Below are 16661 nucleotides of genomic sequence, written 5' to 3'. Positions count from 1 at the left end.
AGAACCATTCATAAAAAAATCTAAAAATAATGAAAGTATTCATTTTTGGTTGTCTATGTTGGACTTAACACCAGTATAATAAGTCCTACTAATATGTTATTTCAGTTTTTGCAAATAGAAAATCGAAAAAAGAAAAGCTCACTTATAAAAAAATTGATAGTGAACACAACAGATATTGAAATACCCAATTCCAATAAAAAGAACCTTAGAATTAGGAATAAACTTTAACCCCTTAAGACATGGCCGGATGGCCGAGCGGTCAAGGTCAGCAGCCTGCCGCCCTGGAGGACCCAGGATCAAATCCAGACAGGTCGAAAAATCCCCAGGAATTTTTCGGGGGGTGGTGCATTCGGATATGTCAGTTCCCGTCCCTCACCACCCGGCCGCCCCATTGTGGGCCTGGCCGAACTCATAATGGGCTTGTTATAAGAGGCCCTCTTAGTGCCCACAGAGTGGAAGGGGTTTTTTTAACTCTTTAAGACCTTAATCCAACAAAAATGAAACAGAAGATTTTGCAGTACAGTGGTGCCTCGAACAACGGGCTTTCTGTTCGGCAGTTATGTGAAGCGAATGATGTTTCTTCTCTTTTGCCGTTGCCAATGACAATCTGCTATTTTTAAATGTTTTCCCCTTCTTGGCTTCCCAGAATAGCTTCTTGATGTAGGTATTTTGGGGGCCTTTGAAAACAGTTGCTCATTGGCTGCAGAAGAGTAAGATGTTTTTTTTTTTCCTTCTTCACGAGTAGCCCCGACGGTCGAACTCATTCATCGCCTGAAGTACAGAGCTCCTGTTGGGATTCGGCTTGCTCCCTTGTTTATTACGTACATCACCTCAGTGTAGGGTATTTACATTTATACAAGTGTTGTGCAAATCATGGGTTCTAAAAAAGCAGAAAGGTGATTTTCAATTGAAATAAAGCAAGAAATCATCAGAAGGAATGAAAGTGGGGTAAAACAGTGTGACCTTGTCAAAGAGTTTGGTTCAGCAAGACCACCATAAACCAAGAAAGACACCATCAAGTCAGCCAAGGTTGCTAAGGGAGTCTCCAAGATCTTCCATGTGAAGCGTAGGTCTTCACTCCATGATGAAACAGAAAGGCTGTTGATGGTTTGAATCAATAACAGGCAGGTGAGAGGTGATATCTCTACCCAAGAAATTATCTGTCAAAAAGCCAAACTCATCTATGACAAGTTGAAGAAAAACACTCCTGGAACAAGCAGCAGCAGTGGCAATGAAGAGGAGGAGATTAAAGCCAGCAGGGTGTGGTTTTTTAGGTTCAAGAAAAGGTGTGGACTCCACAACGTCACCATGCATGGCAGTAATGACAAGGAAGAAGCAGAGAAGTTCTTTGCTTCCGCCCGCAACAAGTTTTTAATGCTGACGAAACTGGTCTCTTCTGGAAGAAGATGTCCAACAGGATCTTCATTACCAAGGAGGAAAAGACTTTGCCTGGACACGAGCCCATGAAGGACAGGCTGACACTCCTGTTTGCAGCCAATGCCAGCGGACACCTGAAGTTCAAATCCCTGCTGGTTTACCATTCTGAAAATCCCAGGGTTTTCAAGAAGAACCGCATTGTGAAGTCTGACCTGCCTGTCCATTGGAAGTCAAAACAAAAAGCCTGGGTGACCCAGGTTGTCTTCAAGGAATGGATCCTGGAAACCTTTGCTCCTGCTGTAAAGAAATACTTGCTGGACAAAGAGCTGCCACTCAAAGCAGTCCTGATACTGGAAAATGCCCCTGGTCACCCAAAAGACCTGGAGGAGAGCTATCCTTTCATAAAGGTGCAGTATCTGCCAGCAAACACCACTGCCATCCTTTAGCCAATGGATTAGCAAGTCATTGCCAACTTCAAAAAACTGTACACCAGAGCTCTCTTCATGAAGGTGTTTGAAGAATGTCAGCCTTGTGGAGACATAACTGTCTGAAAGTTTTAGAAAAAGAAGTTTGATATTCTTGTGGCAATCAGACTCATCCAGAAGTCATGCAGAAGACCCTCAATTCAGCCTGGAACAGGCTTGTTCCTGAATGGATCCAGGAAGAACCAGCTGAGGATACAGAAGTGGTGCAGGAGATCATCTCGACGGCCTGAGATTTGGAATTAGAGGTGGAGGAGCACATTGAAGAACACCAAGAAGAGCTGACAACTAAAGAGCTCAAGTATTTTTGGTCTAGGAACATGATGAAGCTTAAAGGGAAGCTTCATCTGACGAGGAGGAGCAATCAAATCAACCAATTTCAACTGCTGCCATCAAGGACTTCCTTGTCAAATGGGGTTCAGGAGTTTACCAACACACTATCCAAACATAGCTGAGGCCAACAGGATCAATGATCTCTACAATGACACCCTTGTCCGTCATTTCCAGCAGGTGTTGAAGAAGAGAGAGAAACAGACCACCTTGGACATGTTTTTCAAGAAGCCAGCTGCCAAAAAACAAAGGATGGAACAAGAGGAGTTGACCCTGCAAGTCCCGGTAGCCTCTCTTGAATCTGACTCTGCAGCAGGTCTCTTTTTATTGTTTTTTAATCAATGTGTAAAAAGTGTGTGTCTGTATGAATGTGTGAAGAAAGTGTTCTTCCATCTCTTCCTCAACATCTGACTGCCCGGCATAATTGGTAACTGCTTCATTTTCATTTTTTTTAAATAGTACAGTACGGTTATTTTATGCTGCAGAACAAATTAGATGTTTTAACATGTATTTCTATGGGAAAATGTGTTTTGTATAACAGACTTTTCACTTAACAGATTAAGTATGTTATATGAGGCACCACTGTATTTACAAAACATCTATTATGGGAAATTTCTGAAGAAGAAAGGTATACAATAAGATCAGGTATGCAAAACATAATTAAAAATTCAGAAACTAGATAAGGTAAGAACTTATAAAAGACAATGTAAAAACATTTCTAGTAAAAAATAATGTGGAATTATTACAAGGAGATAAGACAAAATAAGTGATAATCATGAAAACCGAAAAGAAAAAGGAGTAATAAATGAATTGTTACAAGGAAGATACAAGCAATTAAAAAATTTGTCAAAGCTATTGGATACAGAATTAGAAAAATTAGTAAATAATAACAGATGAAGACATTAATATTAAATTTTGGTGTTCTTTTTAGAGTGAAAACACAAAGAACCAGTTAAGTATACAGTGGAACCTCGGTATACGACCTTAATCCGTTCTCATGTAAAAAAACCTCTCTTGATATGATATATTAATGGGGTTGTAAAATAATTTAAACACTGTTTGAGCACATTAAAAATCTATAATAAAATTTATCTTTTTATTAAAGTTATTACAGTATATTTTAAATAATATAATACATCATTAAATCAAAATCAAATCAAACTTTTCTTAATACTAATAATCTGTTTAGAAATTGATTTAACCCCTTTTGCAACGTTAGCAGATTTAATAATGTCTTTATTTTTCACGATTGTCGATATCCTCATTCTCGGAATACGGTATGCAACAGTTAAATCTCGAAGATGCATGCCACCTTCATATTTCTCAACAATCTCTTTTTTCAGTTCCATTGTGATTCTAGTCATTTTTTTTAGTTTTCTGTTGCTTTTCATTTGCCTTTTTACAATTCATGATTAATAATAATTTGTAAGTAAAATTTTATTGTTTTTAAATTTCTTCTGATTTTAAAGTTATAAACCATGGCACTGCGAACATCTAGTCTGGTCTAGTACACCGATAGTGCTACTTGTTCATAGATGGCGCGTATATTTGAATTAAGTCATATACCGAGCAAAATTTGTTTCATCCAAACAGGACGTATACTGAGGTTCCACTGTAGAACTTTAGTACATATAATTTTTGACATCTATTATAATTTTTTAAAATAAGTTAAATTTATTAGAAACATCAAAATATAGCCTTAAAAATGTTGATCAATTATTAAACAGATTATTATTAATGGTTATATTTCGTTTTCTAATATAAGATTAATGTCTTCAGATATGAAAAATGTGTGTTCAAACATCACTAGAGATGTAAAAAATTCATTAAAATCAGCAAATGCTCCACAATAGATAATTAATTTATGTATAATAATGATGAAAAATATTACACTCAAATAGAAGGAATACCAATGGGAACATGTATAGGCCTGAGATTTGCAGAAATATTTATATCGATTGATGAAAAAATAAGAAATATAAAAAAAATTCAATTTTATAATAGATATGTAGATGACTGTATTATCATATTTAACCATATGGAAACAAACAAAGAATTAATATTGGAACAAGCAAATCAAATTAAACCAAATATACAGTTTGAAATAGAAACAGAAAAGAAAAATAGTATTAATTACACTACTGGCCATTAAAATTGCTACACCAGGAAGGAATGCAAATAACAGAATAATGTATGTGTGTAATAAATATCATAGTGGGAAGAACAAGTAATTAAATTTTCAGGAAATTTGGAGGTATAGATCTTGAGAAATCAGTACCCAGAGCAGTCACCTCTGGAAGCAATAATAGCACTTATCTGCCTGGGCATGGAGTCAAACAGAGATTGGATGGTATATACAGGTACAGCAGTCCATGCAACTTCAACACTATGCCACAGGTCACTGACCATAGTGACTGGCGAATGATGGTGTGCCAGTTGCTTGGTAACATGGACTGGACGTTTCAATTTGTGAGAGGTCAGGAGAATGTGCTGGCCGGGGCAACAGTCAAACATGTTCTGTATCAAGGAAGGTCGGACAATATGAGCAACATGTGGTCGTGCATCGTCCTGCTGAAATGTAACATTATGCAGGCCTCAAAGATATGGCAGAGCCACGGGCCATGTAACGGCTGCTGTTCAAAGTACTAAAAATGCAAACAAGAGGTGATCGAGATGTGTATCCAATGGCACCCCATACCGTCACTCCAGATGATGGGTCAGTATGACGATGCCAAATGCATGCTGGCAATGTGTGTTCTCCACAATGCGGCCATCATGGTACTCTAAACAGAACTGGGATTCATCTGTAAAGACGATGTGATACCATTCCTGCATCCAGATTTGTCGTTGATCACACCATTAGAAGTGCTCCTGCCTGTGATGCAGGGTCAAAGGTAACCGAAGCCATGGTCACCATGCTGACAATCCATGCTGCTGCAAACATCTTCGAACTGTTCATGCAGACACTTGTTGTCTTGCAAATGACCCCATTGTTTGACTATGGATTCATGATGTGGCTGTACAATCTGTTAAGGCCATGCGGATAAGATGTCTGTCTTCTCGGCTGTTAGTGATGGGGGCCGCTGAGAACCTGCACGGCATTCCGTATGACTGCCCTGAACCCATAGATTCCATATTCTGCTGACAGTCATGGGATCGTGACCAACTCAAGCAGCAATACTGCAGTACAATAAACTGGAATGAGACAGGTGCCTTCGTAGGGTAAGGACGTGTTTTGAAGTGCTCCTGAAGTGTTTTAGCAAAGTCTTTTGAGGTAAGCCTAAAAATAGGCCTAGTGAGCTGTTTTCAGTGTTCAACTATAGGAAAGTAGGCTTAATTTAGGGTTAGGAGTTGTGTTAGGCTTAAGGTTGCTAAGCCTAACTTTCTTGCTAAATTTATTTAGCAACGTGTTGGATTTTTCTGCCATCCATGTTGGCTACCTCGACAACAAGGAGGCAAGAAGACAGCAGTGTTGGCCATTTTTGGAATTGTGTGGTGAGGTCTGGAGTGTGAGTGTTTATGTCTACAGGTTATGTAAATACCAGTCATTTCACCTATAGTGTTGTGTCTGTTCCTTTTTCTGTTTTTGGTTAGTTGGGACGACCCGCTAACCAGCAGACCAGTCGTCCTGTCCAGCTAGTTTGGACGTGTTGGCAAACCAGCCAGTGCTGCCACTGGCCAAGTTAGCTTGGCTTCCACTGGACACAGCCTCATCTAGCATAGAAAGCCGTACACAGCAGCAGCGGTGTACTTTAGAAACAATTGACACTATTTGCCATCACTAAGGATTATCATCAAATCTGCAGTCTACGGACACTACCCCAGATATTCTCCTTCATCTTACAAAGCAAGACTCCCCGGGTAAGTCTCCTGTGCATTATTTACATGGTACAACATCAAAGTGGTCACATCAGGATACACAGTTGGACTAGTGTGTCATCCTCCCTTCTGTACAAAGCATGCCAGAGCACTTTTGACTAGTGCATTGAACAGGGTTTCTTACCTGGTGTCTTTTTGTCTTTCGTGCTCGTGACTGTAATTAACATGAATTGTTTTGTTGGTTAATTCACAGACTACTTAAACTAGTGCGTCGTCACACTACTGCTTTTACGCTCATATCTGGGTTTGTCGCGTCTTAATCGGGTGTATTTCAACCAACATGGATTCCAGCAAGCTCTTGAAGTTTCTGGACGAGGCCTATAGAATTGCAGACAAAGTGAAAGGTTACTTTGTAGACAACCGTAACGGGCGCTTCAGCACAGAAGCACACACGACGTATATAACTAATCAAATTCAAAAAATAATCGACTTGGCAGAATCCACCATGAAGGATAACTGCTTATTGGAAAATCTTACGGATAAGCCTAACAACACGAGTGCTCCACTTACATTGGGCACTCCTACTGGTAAGAGAGCCATGTCCCCTAGTCACAAGGAGTCCTTGCTCACTGACATGACTCCACCTATGCCTGTCCTACTGCCTCCCAGAACCCATCCTTCATCTGATCATCATCCCTCTAACCTCCACAAAAAATTGACAGAGATTATTACCAAAATATGATGGCCTAACCAGCACCAGCAACAAGATCAGCAAAAACGTCAATGACATAGCCAAACAGCTAAACTGTGTAGTCCCAAAAGGGCATATTGAGGAGTTCTCTGGGAAACTAGAAAAGCTCATCACTGATGGCCCTATACAGGAATCGTAGAAAACCAAGAGTGTACAGGAGAAAATGGAAAAGCTCCACCCCAGTAATCCCACTCCTGCTGAAACACCCATCACTTATAGTACTGTACTGCAATCCAGCAAGATCATCAAATCCAATACCAACACAAAAATCCCAAGAACACCTATGACTAGTCCTGAGGTTCTGCTCTTGTATCACAATAGCAACGATAAGAGTTGCAATAACTTAAGGAAATTAATTTATGACAAAGTTAAACCATCTCAACTTAATATTGGAGTTGAACGAATACGTAATATAGGAAACGGCGGCTTGGCTCTTGAGCTTAAGAAGGCAGCTGATGCCCAAAAACTTCAAAATTATATTGAGGATAAAATCCCGGAGATTGCTGTTAAAAAACCTAAGAAACGTCTACCGAACCTCATAATATACTCCGTACCTTCACTGATCGCACGTGAAGAATTGCCACAACTCTTATACAATCAGAACGATATAATATCTGAAAATTTCACTGAGGAAGACTTTAAAGGGGCATTTAATACAAAATTCGCAATGGGAAAGAAAACTAAACCATTTACAAATTGGGTGATTGAGGTCACACCCCACCTGTGAAAGCGATTGTTAATTCTGGGCAAGGTAAACCTGGAGTGGTCCAGATGTTGGGTGGCGGATTTCTGCCCCATCCTACAGTGCTACCACTGTTGCAGGTTCGGTCACGCTACTAAAAATTGTAGTCAGACCGCTGCAACATGTAGCCACTGCACCGGTGAACATGCATTCAAAGATTGTAACCATAAAGACAAACAACCAATTTGCATCAACTGTAAGCATGAAAAAGTCGGTAACACCAATCATAATGCACGGGATGGCTCCTGCTACACCTACCAGCGTATCAAATCTAACTTGATAAAGCAAACCGACTATGGAACAATACGCTAATAACTATATCAGTTTTCTGCAATATAATGCTGGAAGGAGCATTGCTGCTACTTCCATCCTCAGTTCTCTCATACCAAAATACGATTTCATTTTCTGTCAAGAGCCTTACTGTATAAATAACAAACCGGCCTGCCTTCCATCCACCTGCACTCTGCTCAGTGGCACTACCAACTACCCCTAGGCTGTGTCCATTGTCATCAATAACAGACTATCTCTTCTCCACTACAAGGCACTAAGTACACAGTATATCTGTTGTACTGAAATAGTTATCAACAGGAAAAGACACATTCTGATAAATTACTACTGTCCAAAGGACCTTAACATCGAGCTTATGCTCAACAATATACAGAACATTATGGACCACTTTATTGATGTCTATTTTATACTGGCTGGGGACACTAATGCCCACTCCCCTACCTGGGGGGAGAGCGTCTTGACACTCGTGGACGCCTGCTCGAAGAGTTCTATGCCCGCAATAGCCTGTTCGTTGTTAACAACCCTTCATCCCCGCCTACCTTCACATCAAGCCAGGGTCACAGCTGGATTGATGTGATGGCCTGCTCTTTGGAATGTTACCCACACATCAATGATTGGAAAATCCTGGACGATAATATTGATGATCATGCACTTATTTCTTTCAAGATCGGTGTCACTTCCCCCAACCTTCTTTCCCAACCACGGCCGAAATACAACCTGAAGCGCGCCAATTGGAATGAACTACAGGCATTTCTTTCCACCAACCTAGTTGACTGCAACCACGATGATAGCAACAAAGCCCGCCGCAGTATTGAACATAATATTGACATCAATCAGCCTGCAAAATGCACATCCCCCAATATGTTAACAAACGTAAATCTGTCCCATGGTGGACTCCCAATCTGACCAATGTTAAGAGGGACAATATTCACTTAAGAAAGAAATACCAGAACTGCCATATGCAACCCCAACGAAATCACAACAAAGAGCAATATTACCACCATTTGAACATATATAAAAGTGAAATCAAAAAAGCCAAACAGGAGTCCTGGAAAAATTACTGCGCCAATGCCACAAAAAACCCATGGGGATTTGTAACAAGACTCTGTACCGGGAAGCTAAGGAAAAGTCAAATTCTCTATTCCAACACAGCAGGGGAAGATTTTTTCCTAGCTGCAAACAGAAAAATTGATAGCTTCTGCCTGGAGGATCCAGAGGAAAATGACAATGACATCCATCAAAGGATTTGACATCAAACCAATGCAGACATCCACACTGAAAACGACCCTGACTTTCAACTTCATGAGATCAATAATGCCTTTAACAACCTCCGAAATAAAAAAGCACCAGGACATGACGATGTTACACCAGAACTGGCTAAAATCATCTGGAGCCTTGTTCCCTACCAACTCACTCAACTATATAATGCCTGTCTTAAACATGGTATTTTTCCTGAAACCTGGAAACATGCCAGGATTGTTCCCGTTCCGAAGCCAGGAAATTCAGAGGAAAGTCGACCAATATCTCTCCTGCCAGTCCTTGGCAAAGTCTTGGAACGCTTGATGAATAACAGATTAATGTGGCATTTGGAGACAAATTCCATCATACATGGTTCACAGTTTGGCTTTCGGCCACAGAAATCATCAGAGGATGCTATTGAAAAAGTTGTAAGCAGGGTCAACGAATTACTCGAGAGCTACAAATATGTACTTGCTATAAGCCTAGACATTGCCAAGGCTTTTGATAGTGTGTGGTGGCCCTTAATCCTGCAACAGTTAAGAGAAATGAACTGCCCTGCAAATGTTTATAAAATTCTCTGCGATTATCTTCATAACAGAACAGCCACCCTTCAGTGTGGCGAACATCTTATTCATCGCAAAGTCATCCATGGCTGCCCGCAGGGTTCTGTTTGCGTCCCAGTCCTTTGGAACGTCATTTTTAACAACTTTCTGGAACTTGATTTTGGCCAGCACGAGATAGTTGCATATGGCGATGATGCTCTTGTGCTCCTTGGGGGCTGCTCTCATGCTGCTCTCGAGGAAAATGGCAGCAATGTTCTGAATAAAATCCTACACTGGGGAGAAGAATACAAACTAAGATTTAATGCAAGGAAAACCAAAGGTATTGTCTTTAACAAACCAGGCAAACAGAACTTACACCTCAGAGTGCCCACAATTAAAATGGGAGGTCACTCAGTCACTATAAAAAAATCCATTAAGTACTTGAGAGTAATTCTCGACCATCGACTCCTCTGGAAAGAGCACATAGATTACATCACTGAGCGGACCGGAAAAATCTTTAATGCCTTTGCCCGCATTGCAAAGAGCAGATGGGGCTTGGCCTCTGAGGCAATGGAAACAATCTATAATCAAATTTTTGTGCCCATAACATCATATGCATGCGGCAGCTGGGGATTGGCTGTCCGCAAAGTGCACAACAGACGCAAAGTGATATCCGCTCAAAGAAGTGCACTTATGCACATTACTAGAGCGTATGCAACGACTCCCAATACATCCCTACAGATTCTGGCCAAAAAGGCACCCATAGACAAAGTTCTGATCTCTAAGGCAACATTGTGGCACTTCAAACGGGGCCACACCATTTACACGGAAAACTATATCATCAATAGCAGTGACTTTGAAAGCAGCATTGATTATGCTCTTACCAGGCATCCGGCAACACCCAATTTAATCACCTTCTTTCAGCCCGAGCATGCAAACATCGAAATTTATACAGACGGCTCAAAAGCGGACTTTAAGGTGGGTAGCAGTTTTGTGGCCTTCCACAATAGCAACGAGATTGCCACTGGACGTTACTGGCTGGGCAAACATTGTTCTGTACTCCAGGCAGAGTTGTTTGCCATCAAAATGGCGGTGGCTTGGTCAGTCACCAACTACACTAACAACACTGTGGCCATTATTTCGGATAGTGCTTCATCCATCTCCCTGCTGCAAAGTGCCACCGGACACCCCATCACCAATGAAATAAAAGATATCATCAACAACACTACCAACCGCTATTTCATTTATTGGACACGAGCCCACCAGGGCACACCCGGTAATGAGTGCGCTGATGCCCTGGCGAAATCTGCGGGAGATGACACCGACCTCCCTATCTCTTATACTAAGCTAACCTCTAAAACCGTCAAGAACCTACTTTGGAAGGATCTTATTCTTTCCTGGCAGCAGGACTGGAATGATTATAACCATCATACCACATATAATTTCATCCCTCTCATTGAGCCTTTTATCTTTAGCAGGTGGTACAAACCTTGCCATCATGCTAGTCAATTCCTTAGTAATCATGGCAGGTTCAACTCATACCTTACAAGGTTCACTAACGCATCCAATCCTAACTGCTCCCTGTGTGGTGTTGAGGACAGCAGTCGACACTACTTCTTCAACTGCCCAATGTTAGAACCGGAGAGGTTTCGCCTTAAGCTCACTATTGAGGCACATAGGGGAATATGGCCCACTGATTGTACAATAATCTTCGACTATGAGGACACTTATGATGCATTCTTAGCACTCATCACGAAATACTTCAAACGAACCACGGTCAATGCCTACTCCTAGCCTCTTCTGCCCAATGATCACCTTGTCTTCTCTGCCTCACCTTGTCCTATTCACGCCCTTCTGTGCTTGTTGCGTTGGCGACAATCATCTCATCAACAATCCTGTGTATCATCAAATTTATGTCAATTTACCTGCTTGCTAAGACTTAATTTGTATTGGACTGTAAACTTGTTTGTCATTGCATGTATATACTGTAAATAAGTACTTGTAACAAATTCCTTTTGAATTAATTGATTATTGTACTGAATTAATTGTACCTGTTATTTAATTAACTTAAAAAAAAATTAATTTATTGTAAATATCTGTAACAAATTCCTATTAATCCACTCTAATTATTGCAACCAATACTATTTATTTAGCGCGTCATTATTTTCACTGTATCAAACTGGGTTATACCTATGTGGCACCCAGTATACACTGTACCTAGTGTGTTGAATAAAATATATCTGTATCTGTATCTATATCAGTACAATAAACTGAAATCCCAGTAGGCTACAATTTGACCTTGATCAAAGTCAGACATGTGTTGGTAGGCATTTCTCCTTCTTACACGAGGCATAACAACAATGTTCTAACCAGAAAACAACTTTCAAATGCAATTTCTGTATGAGAAACCTGATGTAAAATCTCTTTTTTTATACACATTGTAGATATCACTACCACCATCTGCCTTACATGAATGCATTGAAAAGCTAATCACTTGCATATCATAGCATGTTCTATCTGTCATGCAAATTTCAAGTGTGTGGCATGCCGCCTTCCTGGTGTAGCAATTTTAATGGCCAGTAGTGTATTTAGATATTACAATAGAAAGAAAAGAAAATAAACTAGAATATAAAAAAAAATATGTTAAACCTATGTAGGTATCTAAGTTACTCAACTATAAATCAAACGTGCCATTAACTATAAAGTTTAATATATTCAAAATGTATATGTTAGGCTCAAAGACCAAAATCGCTCATGGAGCAAAAAAAATGACCACAACGCATTGTGGGTCATTTGAAAATGGCCATAAAGTGAAATTTATATCATGGCTTTCATGATATTTGACCACGTGTTCTGGTTAGGCTAAGTTACTCGGACAGGTTGAAACTGGTTTAAATGTTTTAGTTAGGGTGTCTGATGTTGATCGGGTACATGCAGCTCCCAGAAATGTTTTAGCTGTTGTTATGAGCATTAATCCATCAGGTCTCTATCTGTTAAGAAACAAGGGTCTTCTTGATCGACTTTATGCTCGTAATAAATTTACAATTTCTGAGAGTAATTTTATTAACATTCAGGACATACCCTCAACTTCACACGTCACTCAGCATCTGGTTTATAATGTGTCACTGTAACAGATACTGTATTGATAAAAAAAATGCAAATGTTGCTTAAAGAACATAAAATGCAACTCTAAATGTCACGGTAACAGTTCTTGTAAAAATAAATAATTCTGAAACATTCTTGATTCTCATAAAAAAGACTGATTTATTAATAAAAGTTCCTGACAAAGTAATTATTTTTAGTAAATCAGTTCAACAACATGTAATCATTTTCTTATAAAAGTAACCTAACCAGATCAAGTCATGGTCAAATATCACGAAAGCCACGACACGAATTTTGCTTTGTGGTCGTTTTCAGTTAGCCACAACGCGTTGTGGCCATTTTTTCACTCAATGAGCGATTTCAGTCTTTGAGCCTAACATGTATATAGATAAAAATCAAGGGTAGAACTAGTAAAATAGAAAACCAACAAATGGAAATACAACAGATAATAAAATTATTTTTGTTTAACAATTACCCTAAAAAATTACTAGATAAATGGATACATAAGATAATTAACAATGAACCAAGAAATAAACAATTTGATAGTGATAAAAAAATGTGTGAAATTAAATTCCCAGAAAAAAATGATTTATATTATAGAAATAACAAAAGAAGTAGGGGTGATATATTATTTTGATTGTAGCTGTAAACAAAGTAAAATATAAATAGGTGAGACAAAAAGAAAACTTAAAATACGCATAAAAGAACATATTAGAACAAAGGAAATTATGCAAATTTGGCTGTAGCAGAACATTGTAATAAAGAAGATCATGAGATCGATTTAAATACTGTAAAAATAAAAAAAGAAGTAAGTTATTTGAACACATTTATATAAAAAGACAAAATAATAAAATTAATAATAACCTAGGAAAAGAGATTCACCAATAATGGAATAGTATCATTTATAGAGGGAGTAATGGGTAGAAAGGCATTTAAAGGGGAATGTAAATAATCTGTCTGTTATATTTCAACTGAGGAAGGATTATAACCAGCCTGAAATGTACAGTACATATTGGTTTAATACAATCTCTGTGAACTTTCCAATTGAAAACTGTGGTCTGATAAGTCCTTAAAATTTATAGCAAATTAAAAATAGCTATTAAGAAGATTAATTAAAATAATTATATTTTATTTATTTCTTACCCTTCAAGAATGATGGAAGGTGATAAAACAGAAATTGTAGATTCAATTTTTTCTTCAGCTATTGCTGCTTCAGCAATCTGTGCAGTTTCAATATCACCTGAAGATCTAATTCCGACATATGCAATTAATGCTTTATGTACTTTTAGAAACTGTTTCAAATTAATAACTCTATGTGACTTTATGTTGCCAGTTTGCGTGTCAATCTAAAAATATATATATTTAATGATAAATCTCATATAAACAGCAATTATTACACATTAATTATAAAAATACTCTAATGATTATGATTTATGCTGAATGTCGTCGAACAATTGCTTTTTATTGTTTCGTTGATTATTTCATCTACATAAAATTTTTTTTTACTGATATCATAAAATGGTGTGTGTGAATTAATATAATTATGCAAATTTTTATCATTCTTCATTAAATAATTCCAATGCTTACAACTTTTATTTATCAGTAAATTAAAAACATTGATATCAAAGCTATTATAAATGAACATTCAAACTGAATATTTCACTTACGTTCATTTTAAACAAAGTATAATATAACGTAATATAAAAATTATTACTGATTGTGTTTTATATAATATATGTTTCTGCTATTATAAAAGTCAAATATAAATAAACTACACTACACCAAACTTTGATTATCTGTGCATCATCAAAATATTTTGTCTATCTTGTCTATAGACAGTTTAATGAATGGAAAGTCATATACACATCATCAGTGTACAAGCAATAGGTTTTCAAGCTCAGCTGATGTTCCAAGAAACAGTCTAAAATGTCCACGGAAATTGACCTCAATTTATTGAAAGAATACACATGAAAAAAGAATCTTATTAGCTTTAAACTTATAGTTCATGAACTATCAATACACCTTCTGTTGAACAAAAAACACTTGAAAATAGTTTTCAAAACAGCTAATTTATATAGTATTCTGAGAAATGATAAAGACAAGCTTAAAAAAGAAGAAAAAGCAGACATATATAAAATTCAATTTGAAAATCAGGAATTAGGTATTAAGAAAGACTATATTAGGATCACAAGAAGGAATTTAGCTATTATTCTTAAGGAGCACAAGTATGACATTAATAAAGAGTACTATAACATAGTTTTGTCCAGTATGGCACAAGTAGAGGACTCTGTAATAAAATGGATATGAAGTGACTATCCTTGGGGCCATGCAATTCCCTATCATTAGCAATGAACAAAGAAAAAATTGAAATCTAAAAAAGTAAATTAAAGGATGGTTGTATTAATGCCAGGAATGTGGATGGACTAGCATCTGCATGGAAATTCTACATAAAAGAAAAATTAAAATATAAAAATTCTTACTATAGACTCTAGTGTACCTTTTAAACACAGCCGTTTATTGCTAATATTCTAACGTTTTCGGTTATTTTTAATAACCTTTCTCAAGAACAGTTACATTCGAATGCGGTCGTAAAAATTTGAACACGTCGCCAATCGAAAACGAGCTTTTGAAAAAAATCTTTGATTCAAATTTTTACGACCGCATTCGAATGTAACTGTTCTTGAGAAAGGTTATTAAAAATAACCGAAAACGTTAGAATATTAGCAATAAACGGCTGTGTTTAAAAGGTACACTAGAGTCTATAGTGCAAATCTACGCAGTCTTTGAAGAGTATATAAAAATTCTTAGTCTGCACTTGCCCTTATACTTGGATCACTTTTTACGTTTAAATTTAAAACAAAAGTATTAGCTAAATTAACAAATAAATAATAAAATAAAATAAATAAAATGTTAAATTTTTGAAAAGATGTTCAAATTCAGTTACATTTGAAGATGTTTTCAGCTTAATACAATATGCCATTTGTGTTTTGTTTAATAAACATTCCTCAGCAACAGATGGTGTATTGATAATCCATTATTTAAAAAGCTGAGTTTGATATCTGGTTCCTAAAATTATAATATACCAATTTTCCAATTTAGAAAAAATGTAAGAATTATACATAGAAATGTAAAATTAAAATTTCTACATATTTTTGAAAACAAAAAAATTTACATTTTGTGTTTAAATATGCATTTTGGCTTATGAGACTTGGGGCTCATATTTCACAAAACTAGAACATCACATAACGGAGTTGAGTTGTCTCGGTGTCTCGGTGACACATGTATATATATATATACATGTGTCACCGAGAAAGACCAAAATTAGAGAATGTTGATATTTTCTGGTGAATGTTGACACATACAAAATATGATGGTGAAAGACTGAATATTTGGTTATATTATTATACATTCGAACAATAGCCAGTGTATGTCGACAAGCACAGATAAGCTTCAGTGGAGGTCAAAACGAAAAGCTGCATCTATTTGTTATACTCTCGAACACTGCTGTTTGTTAGTCTTATGCAAGGTTTGTTGGTGCATGCAATGTTAGGTTGGTTAGGTTACGTAAGATTTCTCCAAGAGAAGCAGCTGCAACTAATTTGAGAAGTGGTGGAAGGCAAGGCAAGGCTATCACGCTGTAATTGCAAAAAGAAGTGTTCCACGACTAAATGCGGTTGTAAAAGCAAGGGAGTCTTGTGCAATTTAAAGTGTCATAACAGTGTAAGTTGTTGCAATAAATAAGATTGTATGACGTTAATCACATAATTTATGTGTAAGTTTATTATTGGTATTATTTTTCTTTTCTGATTAAGAATATACTGTTCGTCTTAGGTTCAACAGTTTATTTACATGTGCTGTTACTTAAGCTGTCTCTTATTTTGACATATATGATATATTAAAAAGTTGTATTTTTGACTCAATGTAAGAAAAATATTTTTATTCAACATTCACCATCAGTGCATACTGAATGTTGACATTTGCCAGTGTAA

General features: G+C 37.4%; 1 protein-coding gene across 1 annotated transcript in view; it reads right to left on the bottom strand.

Moving 5' to 3' along the window:
* The window catches only part of LOC136988217 (RING finger protein 141-like), a 46338-nt gene that overhangs the window by 4175 nt on the left and 25502 nt on the right, over positions 1 to 16661 (bottom strand). Inside the window, exon 4 of the mRNA XM_067286067.1 lies at positions 13816 to 14018. Within this exon, the coding sequence (XP_067142168.1) occupies positions 13816 to 14018 (203 nt within the window). The remainder of the gene's footprint in view (positions 1 to 13815; positions 14019 to 16661) is intronic.

This window comes from Centruroides vittatus, unplaced genomic scaffold, assembly GCF_030686945.1.
Source record: "Centruroides vittatus isolate TY-2023 unplaced genomic scaffold, ASM3068694v2 contig_1246, whole genome shotgun sequence".
Classification (NCBI taxonomy): Eukaryota; Metazoa; Arthropoda; class Arachnida; order Scorpiones; family Buthidae; genus Centruroides; species Centruroides vittatus.
Note: the sequence above shows the minus strand (reverse complement) of the source record. Positions and strands in the feature narration are given on the sequence as shown.